Below are 17,152 nucleotides of genomic sequence, written 5' to 3'. Positions count from 1 at the left end.
TCTCCTCCATGCCGGATCGAGACGCCGTCTCCTGGAATCTCTTGCTCCAGTCCGTCGAGGATTCCACCTGGGTCTTCGAGAGGATCCCTCGCAGGGACGCGGTATCCTGGTTTGAGATGATCCAATCGATCGTGCAGAGCGGGGCTATGGAGTCGGCCAAGATCTGGCTGGAGAGGATGCCCCGCCACAGCACCATGGCGTGGACGTGCCTCCTCTAGGGGAATTCGCAGCTGGGCAGGATCGAGGAGGCGCGCGCGATGTTTGATTCCATCCCCTGCCGCGATCTCGTCGCCTGGACCGCCATGATCGTGGGCTACGCGCAGAGCCAGTGCATCCACGACGTCAAGAAGCTCTTCGATCGGATGCCCCAGTGGGACGCGATGCTGCTCGCCTCCATGGATCTCTTCCCGTAGATGCTGGGCGATCGCTCTTCCATGCACGCCTGGAACACGATGACCGAATCCTTCGCTCTTGCGGGGCCGGTGGAGCGGCGCAAGCTGGCGATCCATCTCTTCCACGCGATGCTCGTAGAAGGTGTCAAGCCCGATGGATCCACGCTCGCTAGCGTCATGCTCGCTTCGGCCAGGGGATTCTTCCTCTCCATTGCGGGGGATTTCGGCCTCGATCCGGTCAAACAACACTACAGCTGCCTTGTCGATTCGCTCAGCCGCGCCGGGCAGCTCCGCGACGCGCAAGATCTCATGGATTCCATGCCCTTTCTTCCATCGCGGCTGGATTGGAGGACGCTGCTGGGCGCTTGCAAGAGCCAGCCAGATCTGGCCATGGGGGCTCGAGCGGCGGAAAATGTGGTGTCGCTGGAACCCCGGAGTGGAGCGCCATACGTGATCTTGTCGAGCGTCATCGCCGTGGAATCCATAGCTCACCTTGAGACAATAGGATATAGTCCAGAATAAAATCACGACAATAGCTAACACCTTATGACAATAGGATAAGTTCATTGTTTGATCTCCATAAGTCAATAGGATTCACATGGAGTGACAATAGTTACTGTTCACCATGAGACAATAGGATTCACATTGCTTACCTTTCACGCTCTTTTGATAGGAAGAGTATTTCGCTTTAGCCACTCGCGAGCACTCTCATTCACAAGCGGAGATACCTGATGAATGAAAGAGTGGTTTCACTGGTAATTTCTTATGGAAGCTTACCTTGCCCCAGACTGCAGCGTGATACTTGTTCACCCAAGAGATATCCTCGTCGGACAAAAGATGAAGGGCCATGAGTTTTGTCTGGAAGAACAGATGAGTGAGGGATTGGATGTGAGTCGCATTACCTGGATTGGAACGAACGACAGGCATTCAAATCCTAGATAGGAAACTCTTCCAAAGCAGTTTGGTGTCTCCACCTCGCAAACATGAAGTAAATTCTGCACAAAGATTGAAAAAAGAGAGTGTTAAGAGAAAATTTTCTGTCTCACCTCTATTCGAATTCCAAAGTTGTGATCTTCATAGTAACCAGGCTCATTGCTGATTATCATTCCCGGTTGCAAGCCAGTCATGTTTCCGAACCGAAAAATGATGCTTTGAGGACCTTCCTGGACATTGAGAGCAGCGCCAACTCCATGACCAGTTCCTACATTTCCACTGCACAGTCAAGAGAGTACTTAATTCACTGCAAATACCGTGACGATAGTCAAGTCCAATTCTCCACAAGGACGAACGAGCCAGAACGTCGAGTACGAAGCCAGGAGTATTCTCTGGGAAAACTGCTTGATCAATCGATATGTGCCCCTAAAATACAAACAAGTCAGCTAAAAAGACAAGACAAGATCCGGAGCGTACCTGTAAACTCGCGTAAAGCACTCTTTCCGGTAATCAGTAGGCACCCCAAAATGAACAGTCCTGGTTATATCGTTGTTCCATCTGAATATTGCGCGCCACCGTCGAGCAAAAGCAGATTTTCATCGTCCACTAAGGCTCCGTTTGCACCCAATACTGTAAGGACTGGTAAGAGCCAACAATTTTGCAATGGTAGAAAATACAAACCAAAAATTGTATCAAAGCTAGTTTCTAGAAATCCTTCCTTGTTGGAACGAAAGCTGAGAAGTTCATCGCCCACTTCCACCTCCGTAAGTTTGGCTTTCTCAGGAACGATTTTTACTTCGAGCCAAGCCCAAAACTCAACCAGCACTGCAGCATCCCAGCTCGGAAAGACCTGGTTACAATTGCGAAGAAAACGACGGAACTTTTACCTCAAGTGTTCTTGTTTCATCCCTGAGATCTCAGCAGGATTTTTTATGGCCTTCGGCACAGACAGCGGCGATGGTCTGTGTAATGCAGCCGGTCCATCTGATGTTCCATTTTTCCCGTCGACATCCGCTTTGGCATAAAAGCTCGTACATCCTTCCGAAAATGCATTCACAACGGCCATGTTGGTTTTGGTTGGATCTAGCCACAATTTTGAGCCCGACTCAGCTAATCTAAAAGAACATTCCGTTAGCAACTCCCTAACATCAAAATGATAGCACACCTTCGAATCGTTGATAGGAGCGCGGAGTACTCTTTGACAGTCACGGAAGAGTTTTCCAGATGCATCTCAACGTCTGGCGTCACCTTTGACACATCAGTGAAAAGAGTTGCCTTGTCCATCTCGACAAGCGCGTAAGCATAAGCCACTGGAGAATGAGGGACATTGCCACCACGCTGAAACATAAAAATTCAGAAGAGAAAAGTACAGACGTTCACTTACAAGATTAAACAGCCATGCAACTTCATCAGAGCATGGTTATCACGATGCCAGTAGAACCAGCTGCGGAAAGTTTCTTTCTCGCATCCGAGAGCTTCGTTGCGACATCAGCGCCAGCGTAAATCATATCGTGCACTCTCAGAGGAGACTTGGCGGACAAGGTCTCCCATCGAGCCAAATCTCATCAATCAAGTTGCGATCGACAAAAGTGAGTTGAATCTCTTTGGCTGACAACCTCCGCACCATCGTGGCTGACAAGAAACCGTCAAGACAATAATTACATGAGAACGGAGGTTTAGAAAAGCACCGTAGCTTACAGGATCAGAGAGATTGTTTCTGAGCCACTCACTGTACGAAGGCACGCCAACAGAGCCACCTCTCATGAGCGTCCATTCATGTCCAAGTTGGTTCTCAGCCTACACAGAAGCAGCAAAAACAATGAGAAATCTGTGCAGGAAGAAAGCAAAAGAATGAAGTTGAATCAATTACCTGAAGATAGTATCGACCATCCGTCCAAAGCGCAGCCTTCTCCATGGTGATCACAGCAGTTCCTGCGCTTCCCGTGAATCCTGAAATGTAAGCTCGTCGCGTGAAGCACTCGGCTATAAATTCACTCTGCATACGCAGCAGTGAGCTACTTACAAAAAAGAAAAGAGGAAACAAGAAAAAAAATTGCTAGACTCCTTGTTCTCTTTCTCAAGGAAGACGCCAAGTACCTGGTGAGCGTCCTCCGAAGGCACGATGTAAGCTTGGACACCCGATTCGCTCATCAATTTCCTCAAATCCTCCAGCTTCTTATCAGGAACAAATTCCTTGTCTTTGACATTCTTCCTCGCAATCCTGACGGACGAAGGCTCTGCCGTGATCCCGTGCCCCGGATTCCTGGATCCCGAACACAATGCTGCGAGATTTCCTACATTGCCATGGAAATCGAAGAGAAGCGTCTGATTCCGGCGCCAATGCCCCTGTGCGCGGCAGCAGCTGCGAGAACCGAATGGCGGCCCGGGCGATTGGAAATCCAAATACACCGCAGCAATCGCGCGCTCCCGAGCGGCACCATCGCTCTAGAGGCGAGGAGCCCTAGAGCTTATTTTTTAACTAGCTCTCAGGTCTGGAGCTCGATTCCAAGGACGAAAACAATTCGATGAAAAACTAAACATCATGTTATCCTCGGACCTACTCTGGCAGCCTAAAGGGCCCAATCATTTGGGGGAGTGATAGAATAGTTGAGTCCTATGTTTTGGCAGGGTGATCGATGATGAAATCCATTAACAGTAGCACCCCTTTAACACTATTCTTCGTTTGGTCCGACTATGTCCACTTTTACTTTAGGATTAGACCTAGTTAAGACATAAAAGTGTTATGTAAAGTTTGTATTAATCCCATTAAGACACCGACCTAATGGGATTATTTCTCTAAATGTGACAATTGTTCAGTATGAAATTTCTTGAGCTCGAGAGGATACTTCGTGTGGATTTTTCCGAGTCTTCTTCGCCAGTGGCTAAAATGTCTTCTATAAGAAAATGACTTCTCCGTCTTGCAGTAGCTTACCAAACTGAGTCCTCAGACTATTACTTCAAATTTGCCATTCAAAAGAAGAGAGAGAAATAAAACTTCACAACAACCTTTCGAAAGAAGCCAACTGAAGTCTGGTTTGTGCAGGATATATTAGAGAGGCTAATCTCAAACTTGTGGAGTGAGTGCTTCGTTCCTTCTCGCAACATGGAGCTTTTCCTGCAGTCCTGGAATGCTCTGTACTTTCTCATGTTTCTACTCTCTTTGTGGCTAATCTCCCGAAAGTTCTACAAATCATCCACGATCAAACTCCCGCCGGGAAGCCATGGCTTGCCTCTTGTCGGAGAATCTCTCTCTCTCTTTTGGGGATCCCCTCTAGGCTTTCTCAGCACTCGACGCAAGCGGTCCTTCTGTGACTTTCGCTTCAATCTTGCTTTAACTAACTGTGATCATTCTACAGATTTGGAGGAGTTTTCTGGAGTAACTTGCTTGGATCTCCCACCATCGTTGCAACAACGGTAGAGTCGGCCAAGTTCTTTCTCAGCTGCGCAGACTGTGGCCCCTCGGGTCTGTTTGCCCGATTGCTTGGGCCGGAAACTATAAACGAGGTCATCGGGAGTCAGCATGCGCTCTACCGGAGAATCTTTCTGGGGCTGATGGTTCCAGAGGCGCTCAAGTGCCACGTCCAAATGATTGATATCTTGGCTCAGGATACTCTCGAGTCATGGGGGTCGATAAAGACGGTGTCGGTTATGGAAGAAACTCTCAAGGTTTTCATCACATCTTTGTGTCGCTTGATCGTTTGATCTGGTTTTATACTTTTGCCAGTTCAGCTACTGCACGTTGATTGGATTAGTGTGCAAGAAACTCCTGCCCTCCACTCCGGAGATGATTGATCTCATGAAAGACGCCCAAACGATAGAGAATGGGGTGCTCCAGTTTCCAATCGACTTACCCTTCTCACCTTATCGCAAAGCGTTACAGGTTTTTGCGTGGTTTTTTATTTTTCTAATTCTAGATCTATTGTTGTAATTGAGCAGGCCAGGGCAAGGCTCCACAGATTCTTGGATGGGCTCATCAACGAGAGAAGGGCCGAACTAGCTGCCAACGGTGAAAAGCGCAAAGATGCGCTGGACGAGTTTCTTACGCACAAAGATGACAAGGTTGGATTCCTCTCGAATCAACAAGTGGAAGACAATCTCGTGGCACTGCTGTTCGGAGGCCACCACACCACAGCCCTTGCTCTCGTGTGGCTGATGAAACACTTGAATGGGAACCCACAGGCTTTCAAGGAAGTGGAGGTTATTATTATTGTTATTATTATTATTGTGATTTTCTAAAATTCTGTTTTGATTTTTAGGAGGAGCAAAGGAGAATCTTTCTTGGTAAAAGCTCCACCAATTACAACTTAACTTGGGAAGACACAAGACAGATGCCAGCCACTCTAAGGGTTGTGGACTAAACTCCAATTTTATGTTAGATTTAATTCGAGTGGTTTTGTAGGTTGTCAATGAAAGTCTGAGGCTTTCTAATGTTGTGGGGGTGGTGACACGTAAAATCACTAAGGATATCAGCTACAAAGGTTTTATTACATATGATTGAAGCTAATTCCAATTATTTGTCTACTTTGTTGGTGTTAACAGGTTACACCTTGCCCAAAGATTGGATGGTTCATGTCTATATGCCACCAATCCACTTAGATGACAGCATTTACCCTAATGCAGCAAAATTTAATCCATCCAGATTTGAAGTATGGTATTTTTCGTGTTTATACTAAACCAAACCTTTTATTTTAGGTTCCAGCTAAAACTGGCACATTTATTCCATTTGGCTATGGAGATAGAATATGCCCAGGAAGTGCATTAAGTCTGTTAGAGCAAATGATTTTCATACACAGGCTTATCACAAAATACAGGTAAATTCTTTTGCTCCTCTTTTCTTGTCAACAAATTGCAATCTTTTATTGAAGATGGGAGCCTGTCAATCCAAACAGTAAAACAAGCTACTGGCCAATGCCATCCGTGAAAGATGGATACCTCGTACATGTTATGTCCATTTAGTAAGAAATAATAAGAAAATAAAGTAAATTCTGCACAATGAAAAAGAGAATGTTAAGAGCGCTATTCTGATTAACTTTCTTGTCTCACCTCTATTCAAATTCCAAAGCTGTGATCTTCATAGTAAACAGGCTCGTTGCTGATTATCATGCAGTCATGTTTCCAAATCGAAAACTGATGAGGGCCTTCATGGACATTGAGAGCGGTGCCAACTCAATGGCCAGTTCCTACATTTCCACTGCACAGCAAGAGAGTACTTAATTCACTGTAGGCAAGAAAACACTACCGTGACAATAGTCAAGTCCAATTCTCCACGAGGAGAACAAAGCCTGGAGTATTCTCTGGGAAAACTGCTTGATCAATCGATATGTGCCCCTAAAATACAAACAAGTCAGCTAAAAAGACAACAAATGATCCGGAGGGTGCCTTTAAAACTCGCGTATCTCCCATTACACGGACAAGCCCTGGCACGTTCAGGTTAGCGAAGAATACCAAGGCTTGTCTTTACCAGCGGGACATGCCTGAGGGACGCTATCGTGCGCTTGGAAAAGGTACTCCAAAATGAACAGTCCTGGTTATATCGTTGTTCCATCTGTATATTGCGCGCCACTGTCGAGCAAAAGCAGATTTTCATCGTCCACTAAGGCTCCGTTTGCACCCAATACTGTAAGGACTGGTAAGAGCCAACAATTTTGCAATGGTAGAAAATACAAACCAAAAATTGTATCAAAGCTAGTTTCTAGAAATCCTTCCTTGTTGGAACGAGAGCAGAGAAGTTCATCGCCAACTTCCACCTCCGTAAGTTTGGCTTTCTCAGTAACGATTTTTACTTTGAGCCAAGCCCAAAACTCAACCAGCATCCCTGCTCGGAAAGACCCGGTTACAATTGCAAAGAAAACGACGGAACTTTTACCTCAAGTGTTCTTGTTTCATCCCTGAGATCTCAGCAGCATTTTTTATGGCCTTCGGCACAGATAGCGGCAATGGTCTGTGTAATGCAGCCTGTCCATCTGATGTTCCATTTTTCCCGTCGACATCCGCTTTGGCATAAAAGCTCGTACATCCTTCCGAAAATGCATTCACAATGGCCATGTTGGTTTTGGTTGGATCTAGCCACAATTTTGAGCCCGACTCAGCTAATCTAAAAGAACATTGCGTTAGCAACTCCCTAACATCAAAAGGATAGCACACCTTTGAATAGTTGATAGGGGCACGGAGTACTCTTTGACGGTCACAGAAGAGTTTTCCAGATGCATCTCAACGTCTGGCGTCACCTTTGACACATCAGTGAAAAGAGTTGCCTTGTCCATCTCGACAAGCGTGTAAGCATAAGCCACTGGAGAATGAGGGACATCGCCACCACGCTGAAACATAAAAATTCAGAAGAGAAAAGTACAGACGTTCACTTACAAGATTAAACAGCCATGCAACTTCATCAGAGCATGGTTATCACGATGCCAGTAGAACCAGCTGCGGAAAGTTTCTTTCTCGCATCCGAGAGCTTCGTTGCGACATCAGCGCCAGCGTAAATCATATCGTGCACTCTCAGAGGAGACTTGGGCGGACAAGGTCTCCCATCGAGCCAAATCTCATCAATCAAGTTGCGATCGACAAAAGTGAGTTGAATCTCTTTGGCTGACAAGGTTCGCCTGAGCTCCTCCGCACCATCGTGGCTGACAAGAAACCGTCAAGACAATAATTACATGAGAACGGAGGTTTAGAAAAGCAAAAGAAAAACCGTAGCTTACAGGATCAGAGAGATTGTTTCTGAGCCACTCACTGTATGAAGGCACGCCAACAGAGCCACCTCTCATGAGCGTCCATTCATGTCCAAGTTGGTTCTCAGCCTACACAGAAGCAGCAAAAACAATGAGAAATCTGTGCAGGAAGAAAGCAAAAGAATGAAGTTGAATCAATTACCTGAAGATAGTATCGACCATCCGTCCAAAGTGCAGCCTTCTCCATGGTGATCACAGCGGTTCCTGCGCTTCGCGTGAATCCTGAAATGTAAGCTCGTCGCGTGAAGCACTCGGCTATAAATTCACTCTGCATACGCACCAGTGAGCTACTTACAAGAATGACAAGAAAAAAAAATCCTAGAGTCCTTTTTTTCATTCTCAAGGAAGACGCAAGTACCTGGTGAGCGTCCTCCGAAGGCACGATGTAAGCTTGGACACCCGATTCGCTCATCAATTTCCTCAAATCCACTAGCTTCTTACAGGAACAAATTCCTTGTCCTTGACATTCTTCCTCACATTCCTGACGGAGGAAGTGAAACGAACAAGAGAGCGAACCCTAGGCCAACCTCCCAACCCTAGGCGTTACAGCCTTAAATCCCATAGGCCATGGAATATTCTCGGAATATTCCTGTGGTTCGTGTCATTCTCCCCTCCCTCATGACCCAGCCACATACGGCAGCCTTGAGAAGCTAAACGAGCCTCACATGAAGGGAGTCCAAGGCAATACGGCCATGGAGAAAAGATGTACAAACGGCAACACTAACATCGCGACAAACGGTCACGAAAGAAAGAAAGCAATACGGCTTTCTCACATGACAATACGGTCATGGAAAACAAGAGAATGAGAATAGAACAAACTGCTCAAATCATATAGCAATACGGCTATAGAACTTAATTCTCCCCTTCCTCAGGAATGTCATCCAAGTCATAACCAAAACTCGGAAACACTCTCTTCACATCATCCTCAATTTCCCATGTAGCTTCGTCCATGGAATAACCATTCCATTGAACTAACAACTCCCTAGATGTTTTCCGGCGTGTTTTCACCAATCTTTGAGCAAGAATATTGGCCGGACTAGCCTTCTCTGCATCAATCTCTGGAACCTGGATGATGGACTGATCCACGATATCACCAGAGTGCAAACACACTTTAAGCTTGCTCACATGGAATGTTGGATGAATCTTCGAACTAACTGGCAAATCCAAAGTGTATGCAAGATCCCCCACACGTTGTAAAATTGTCCAAGGCCCACAATACCGTGGGGACAACTTAGCACTACCACTTCCTTTTAGAGATCGTTGTGCATCTGACAGCTTAAGGAAAACCTTGTCACCAACTTTGTACTCTTGATGACGACGATGCTCATCAGCCAATCTTTTGTCTCGTTCTTGAGCTTGCCTCATGTTCAATTTTGCCAACTCAAGCTTGTCTTGCATATCCTCCAGGAAATCACAAGCATGAGGAACCCGAACCAAAGCCAAATTCAAACTCACAGGAGACCTAGGCTCATAGCCATATATCGCCATAAAAGGAGACATGCCAATAGCCGATTGATGAGCGCTATTGTGAGCAAACTGAAGCAAAGGTAAGTATTTTTCCCATACTCCCTATCGAATCAAGTTTCCCACAAAAGACCGTAGCATATCTTCTAATAGCTGATTCATGCGCTCTGTCTGCCCATCAGATTGTGGATGCTCACCACTACTCATGCTCAGTTTAGTCTCTAGTTTTTCAAAGACCGTTTGCCAAAACTTGGACGTGAACTTAGGATCCCGATCACTCACAATGTCACCCGACAAACCATAGAGACTGAATAACCGGTCTACAAACAACTGAGCAAGTTCAGAAGTTTTTATCATTGTCTTCACAGGGAAAAAATGAGCCATCTTCGTCAAACAATCCACAACAACCCAAATAGCATCATTTCCTCGAAAGGTTTTGGGCAAACCAGTGATAAAGTCCATTGAGATGCTATCCCACTTATTCTCGGGTACACGTAAAGGATGATAGAGGCTAGCGAGCTTCTGATGATCAACTTTAACTGCTTGGCAGGTCAAGCAACCACGTACGTACTTCTCAACATCTGACTTCATCCCAGGCCAAAAGAAATGCCTCTTCATCAACATATACGTTCTCAATACCCCCGGATGCCCAGCACTTGGCACATGATGACACTCAACCAAAATCCGTTTGATGAGTTTGTCAACATGAGGAACCACTACATGTCCTTTCTTCACCAGGATTCCATCTTGTATTTCGAATGACGCAAACTTGTCACCCTTCAAATCTATAGAGGCGTCCCTCAACAAAACCTTCGCGCGAATATCAGTGATAAAGGAGTCGAAGTCAACAAACTCCTTAAGCTCATCCAAGAGATCGCTGGATAGCTTCACGAACGGGATAGAATTTACCATCCTGGATAACACATCAACCACCTTATTGTCACCTCCATGCTTGTACCGGATCTTAACAAACATTTCCTGCAGGAACTCTTGCCAATGAGCAAGGCGGCCTCGAAGATCCACATCTGAAGAGACTGATGATCTGAAACTATATAGAAGTCCGATCCATATAGATAATGTCGCCATTCTTGAGTAGGTCAATTCTGTTGTGTGACATCAAACTTGTGGCTCATGAAGGCGAGAGAATGCCTAACTTGAAGCAATACGGCCTCAAAAGCACTATCACTCACATCATTGCCTATAATTTCCACCACAGTCACCTTATCATTCATTGACCCCTTCAGAACAATCCTTGCTCTGATGTCCAGCTCTATGGCAACAAAAACAATTGCCCTCCGCCTTGTCTTTCTCTCGCTGGTCCAAACGAAGTTTCTTAGCTTCACTGCCATCTTCATGCTTCGAGCCACAACGGAATAACGACCGTTTCTTCCTTGAATATGAAGAATTAGCAAGCTGGTCATCATGTTGACTACTCCGTGGACTATCTCGTTGACCAGAGTTGACCGAGTTGACTGACGGTTCGGGCGAAAAGATCTGAGCCTTAGTGATAGCATCAGTCAATGTTGCTAGAAAATCCTTCTTGACCTTTTACTGCACATCCACCGAGCTCAATCCTTTGATAAAACATTGCACCTTTAGCAACTCATTGTAGGTGCCCGTGAGACTAAGGCAAAGATCACGGAACTTGCGGGCATATACATCCAAAGACAAAGTCCCCTGCCAGATCTCTAACAATTGATTCACGAGATCAACCTCTTCAAACTTCTTGACAAACGAAGCGTGGAAAACCTTTGTCAAATCAGTCCAAGAAGTCGGCTTTGGATTAGCTTTGATGTAGTTCTTCCACCACGAAGAAGCATGGCCCGTAAGCTTCGTCACAAAGAAATCTATCTTCACCTTATCCTCACAAGGATTGTGAGACTAACAACTTTCCCACAATTCCAACCAAAAATTAACCTCTTGACTATCACAAACATCCGGTGATGATTTCCATTCCATAATACCATAATCCTTGGCATGCTTGACGTACCAATGGTAATCATGGACATGAGATCGATTCAATCCTTGAGGGTCCATGTGAAACAAGAAATCCTTAATGAGATTGACAGAATCCTTAACCTCTTTTATGTCGCTCTGAACCGCAGAAATCTGGTGTCCTTGCCGCAGAACAACATCATCAAGAGTCTCTTCCGCATCGTCATGGCTATCATCACTAACGCCATACTCCTCATCAGGATCAATATCTTGCTCTCCCGCCATCCCCAAAAGAACGTGTTGCTCCGATACCAATGAAACGAACAAGAGAGTGAACCCTAGGCCAACCTCCCAACCCTTAAGGCGTTACGGCCTTAAATCCCACAGGCCATGGAATATTCTCGGAATATTCCTGTGGTTCGTGTCAGGAAGGCTCTGCCGTGATCCCGGGCCCCAGATTCTTGGATCCCGAACACAATGTTGTGAGACTTCCTCTTCGAGACGGCATTGCCATGAAAATCGAAGAGGAGCGTCTGATTCCGGCGCCAATGCCCCTACGCGCGGCAGCAGCTGAGAGAACCGAATGGCGGCCCGGCCGATTGGACATCAGCAATCGCGCGCTCACCATTGCGGGAGGGCGACGAGCCCTAGAGCTTGAACAATTTTTTTTCTTCAGCTCCATTTTTTAACTAGCTCTCAGATCTGGAGCTCGATTCCAAGGACGAAAACAATTTGATAAACATAGACTTTATGTTTTAACTATAAACTATTATATAATATTAAATATTATTATAAATACAATAAATTTTAACTCAAATCCATACACAATCCATATATATATAAGAATTAAGTTGCTTTCTACTTCTGTCTCACCTTTTTTGTTTTTCTTTTTTCTTCTTTTGTACATGATCATTAATGAGCTTTGATATAAAAGTTGACTCTTTCTTAACACACATGTTATAATGTTCTGGATGCCTCTCCATAAACTCAATTACAACCTTTGCATAGAATGGCATATCATTAGGAGTTTTCTTCATAATAACGTGATGAAATTATTGCACAATGTCAGGATCACAATCTAGTCCAAAGGCATTGCAACTATTGTGTTGAGTAACAATCAAGAAAGCCCTTGTGCCATTGAAGAAGTCAAGGATACAACCACCTTTACGGCAAAGGCATTGCACAACCATGTTTGCCAAAGCTTCTTACTTTTGCAAAAGAGGTCATCTATAGAAAATATTAGAGGTATTTTCTTGTTTAAAAAGAAATAACTTACCAAACTTTAAATGTCATTTATAGCAATGTTGGCTAGTTCATGTTGGAGGAGATTTGACGAAAGGTTCAAAAACAAAACCACTTTTTCCCCTACTTCCATTCTTTTGCAGAATAATAACATTGAAATAGTTTTGATTTATATTGCAAAATCAATTACTAATCAAGAAACACAAGAACTTTAAACATATTTGCTTTTTGCCTTTGAAACCCCAGCTTGTTTGTGACTCCAGTATGTAGTCTTCGATTAAAACAAAGTGAGCTCGAGAAAACACCTTTGCCATCTTAATTGTTTGTGATGTCGTTGCAAAAGTTAAACACCAACACACAAAATTCATTTGTAAGACTAACACTAAAATAAAATCGGGTTGGATCATTATGGTCATATTTCTTAATTAGCCCCCTTAGTAGTTCTGATGAAGCCAAAGGGAAGTAAAAAATAACCAAGTTTAGAAAATTATTCAATAAGTGAGCACAAAAAAGATTAAAAAAAAAATTTACTTGCTCAAGGTTCACTAGTAGAGGAAATCTGAGAGTGGTGATACATAAACTTTTACTTTTTTAGCTCATTAGTTTCAAACCTTATGACACTTTCACCCCAACAATTGAGTAAAGCACTAAATAATTTTTTAGCACTTACCAATAAATGAAAGTAAAATCTAATCAGTTTGAAATATTTTTTTTATACTCACTTTAAAATAACTTTGCAAAATGTGAACTGTAATAGAAAATTTCATAAGGAAATCTCTCTTTTTTTTTGAGAAGTCCTCAAGTTTTGATATAGTTGTAAAGTTTAAAAATGAGTTTAGCTACAAATTCTTCCAAAAACATTATTTTTCTAGGATTAATCCAAGTTGAAGTTGAAGAATAATATCATGTTTTTAAAATGTAGGTGGATGGTATTAGAAGTGGAGTTGATCTCATTATGCAGATGTAACTAAGTATAGATTTGCAATATTTTTGGGTGTGCTTTGATCATACATATAAGATTCTTGAATAGTCTACAATGACTACCACTATGTATGATCCAAGGTAAATATGCATTTATTTAGTTATTATAATAATAATGTTATTTTATATAGAGCATAATCCTTAATGGTGATAGTTGTTTATGAAATGAAAAGAGAAGATATAGCAGTTTAATTCTTTTTAAACATTACTAAAAAAAAACATACTAAATTAGGGTAAAATCTTTAACACCACCAATATTTTATGGCTTTATGAGTGATGAAGTGCAAGCAATATTAAAATTCTTTATAATAATGGTCTAAACAAGGTTTTAGTTGGCTGAGAGAGGAGTTGCTTTTTCCATTGGGAGTAGTGTCTACATGAACACATGAAGAAATGCATTTGAGTTAAATATTGTGATGAGCATAAGCAATTGTGCCAGAGTTTAAAAGCTATAAACACTTTAAAAGATGTAAAAAACAATATAAATTCATATGTTTATGGTGGGCTAGAGATAATACTTATAAGAAAGCAATTCCAGATCTACAGACTTAGCTGGCATGATAATTTACTCCTTTTCTACATTGGTTGACTGTAATAATTTCTCAAGTATTAATATTGATTTTTTACATTAATTCTCTTTCTATTGTAGGTGAGTTCTAAAACAATTGTTGCCCAAATTCCAACAACAAATCTCACTAAGAATTACTGTGCAATATGGTTAGCAAAACATATGGCTCTAAACATGTACTTTTATTTAAAGCTTGCTAAAATGACTTGGTCATTTTTATTTTACAACAAGCTATATGAAAGCCTATGTTATAAAAAATGGACTGAATCTTGTGAATTTGGTGGCACACTTATCTACTATAACATTGATATAACTTCGTAGTCATAAGCTCATAAAGGTAATGGGATCAGCTTTAGATGATTTTGGAATTTAATCTGCAACAAAACCAATTGGAAATCTTAAAACTATCAAAAGGAAGCGATGAGCAAATGAGCTAATGCAATCAATAGATTCGCTCCATTATGAGTATGAGTATATTATTAGAGAACAAGGAGGACCAATGCTTCTAAGCAACCAAGAATTTAAGTGTTTTCAAGTCAAAGAACAAAAGATTTATAATATTGAGTGGGCTACACATTAAACTAGAGTAAGATTTGCAGTCAAGTATCTTGCTTAGATTAGAGGAAAATTATGTGGTAAGCATATTGCCATAGGAACTTTAGACACTCCAACATTTTGTTTTTGGGGACGATGACAATATAGTGATTCTCCATAGCATTGTGATCAGTTTATGTGGTTCTATCTAATAAAAGTTCAAGTTTGTTTGTTTAAATGGTTTGTGGTAACATAGATTATCCAAAAACCTGAACATGTACCATATACTTGGCTAATTGAAGAAGAGTTGAACTTGATGAATTTGGAGCTTTAGACTTTGGTTGAAGTAGGCTTTAAATTTGAAAAGAATACATTATAGCCACATCTATAAACTCAACCTCAACACTATTCTTAAGAAGTTCTGAAAACAAAAAACATATAAAAATTACAAATACTTTGTCAAGGGAAGCAATGTGTAGCGCACCTTATCTCTCTCCCCTTAAGCCAACTGGAAAAGGGGCAATTGCTTGATGAGAGAGCCCTTAGTGGCTATTTTATCCCCATTTATCCTCCAAGGTTCTAAGGATCTACGGTGACAGTATATCCAAATCTCATCCCATGATCACATGCGCTACACTCACCCCCCCTTCAGAGATGTCAATGTCCTCATTGACTATTGACTAACAACCCCTACTGAGCCGAGGGGAACCAGCACCTCCATTTCCACACTCAATATACCAATCCTTCCATTGTGTAGACCAGCTATTCCATGTGAGGCAACTAGTCATCCACCCGTACCGCAGTCCCACGGTGGATACCTTCGTCCGTGGATACTCTACACAAGAGGAAGGACGTACGAATGGATGCCCAATACGTACGATTTCAAATTTAGGGGTAGGAATATACCTTGCTCAAGGGTATAATATACTTTTAAGTAGCCACTAATCAATGGGAATCGAACCCGTGCCATTTGCTCCGATACCAACTGTAGCGCACCTTATCTCTCTCCCCTTAAGCCAACTGGAAAAGGGGCAATTGCTTGATGAGAGAGCCCTTAGTGGCTATTTTATCCCCATTTATCCCCCAAGGTTCCAAGGATCCACGGTGACAGTATATCCAAATCTCATCCCATGATCACATGCGCTACACAATGGCAATACACTCAAAAACATTATAGTTGAAGGTGGAAGTTAAGAGTGTCAATATTAAGTAACAATATCGTTATCATGAATATACAATTCTCAATTATGGAAATAATATAAATGAGAAGGTTTACAACATCATAATTAACCAATTCCCAAGTTGCACTTACATATACTTCTTTCAATATCACACTTTTGGTAGATCTTTCATCCCTTGCAAGCATTTATGTTTTATATATTATATACTTCTTGGGATATATCCAAAGGTTAAACTTTGAATTCATTACCCTGCAATGACTAAACATGAGATGTTTATGACATTGAAAAAGGATTAGATATTGGTATTGTGCTTGAATTTGATATAGGATAAATACTTATTTATTTATAAATTATATCTAAAATAATATATGGCATTTCTTATAATAGGGATTTTATATAATAATAATAAATTTAATATAAATTTACATTTTAAATTAGAGGTATGAGTGTATGGAATATAGAAAGAGAATATAGAAAATAGCATATCAATTAGCCCAAAAACCCTAGTTTATATACAGGATCAAGTGGTCCAGATTGAAACCAATTCAATAGCTACCAAAATTCATTATGCTAATATTAACATACAACATCATAACCATACACTTAGACTTGATATTATCCCCTCCTCTTAGAATGATGGAAGACCGTTAGGGTTCTCTTGTGGATTGGCTAGGATATAGAGGAATATCAGGAGGAGGCATTAGCGGATTTATATGTGATGTTAATTATTCCTAATCCCTTTGTACAAAGCATTTTAGTTGTTTTATACAAGGAAGATGGGGAATATTCTGAGGACTAGAATATTCCCTCTCTCTCACTCTCTTGGTGATAATTTCTACTAGATGTCATGCCAAACATTATAAACTTGTGGTCCAACTTGCTGCAACACCCAATATGGACCTTTCCACTTAGTAAAGAGCCTCCTAGATAAACCACATACTGTAAGATAGGGAAAACAGATTAACACCAAATTATCCTCTTTATACTCTACAGGTGGATGATGATAGAAGTTATAGCGTCATTATTGTCCCATTTGTATGTGGCCCAGATGTTCAATAGACTTTGTTTAGACAAGTGGAAGAATGTATATCAAATACTAATCCCATAACCTAGCATTGGTAGCCCCCGGCAATTATGAAAGTAAACCCAACTCCGTTGGGAATATTAAATCATAACTATATAGGAGTTTAT

General features: G+C 42.1%; 1 protein-coding gene and 2 pseudogenes across 1 annotated transcript; 1 reads left to right on the top strand and 2 right to left on the bottom strand.

Annotated features, from left to right (window-relative positions):
- Positions 1-960: 960 nt before the first annotated feature.
- LOC9642297 lies at positions 961-4,834 on the bottom strand (annotated as a pseudogene).
- Positions 4,661-6,325, top strand: LOC9641570 (abscisic acid 8'-hydroxylase 2). The gene is made up of 8 exons (XM_024676067.1): positions 4,661-4,991; positions 5,050-5,205; positions 5,262-5,522; positions 5,582-5,671; positions 5,725-5,803; positions 5,865-5,971; positions 6,018-6,136; positions 6,191-6,325. Exons 1-8 carry the CDS (start codon positions 4,878-4,880, stop codon positions 6,279-6,281), a joined length of 1,017 nt encoding a protein of 338 aa, XP_024531835.1. The 5' UTR covers positions 4,661-4,877; the 3' UTR covers positions 6,282-6,325.
- Positions 6,326-7,035: 710 nt separating this feature from the next.
- LOC9642296 lies at positions 7,036-9,556 on the bottom strand (annotated as a pseudogene).
- Positions 9,557-17,152: the final 7,596 nt, after the last annotated feature.

Source organism: Selaginella moellendorffii, unplaced genomic scaffold (assembly GCF_000143415.4).
Source record: "Selaginella moellendorffii unplaced genomic scaffold, v1.0 SELMOscaffold_16, whole genome shotgun sequence".
Taxonomy (NCBI): domain Eukaryota; kingdom Viridiplantae; phylum Streptophyta; class Lycopodiopsida; order Selaginellales; family Selaginellaceae; genus Selaginella; species Selaginella moellendorffii.
This window is presented reverse-complemented; position numbering and strand designations above follow the sequence as displayed.

Bases quoted from the DNA above. Each gene is read 5' to 3' on its own strand.
- LOC9641570 (XM_024676067.1), top strand. From the start codon at position 4,878: ATGGTTCCAGAGGCGCTCAAGTGCCACGTCCAAATGATTGATATCTTG. The intron at 5,804-5,864 runs GTTTTATTACAT...TGGTGTTAACAG, and splicing joins TAAGGATATCAGCTACAAAG to GTTACACCTTGCCCAAAGAT. The intron at 5,972-6,017 runs GTATGGTATTTT...CTTTTATTTTAG, and splicing joins TTAATCCATCCAGATTTGAA to GTTCCAGCTAAAACTGGCAC.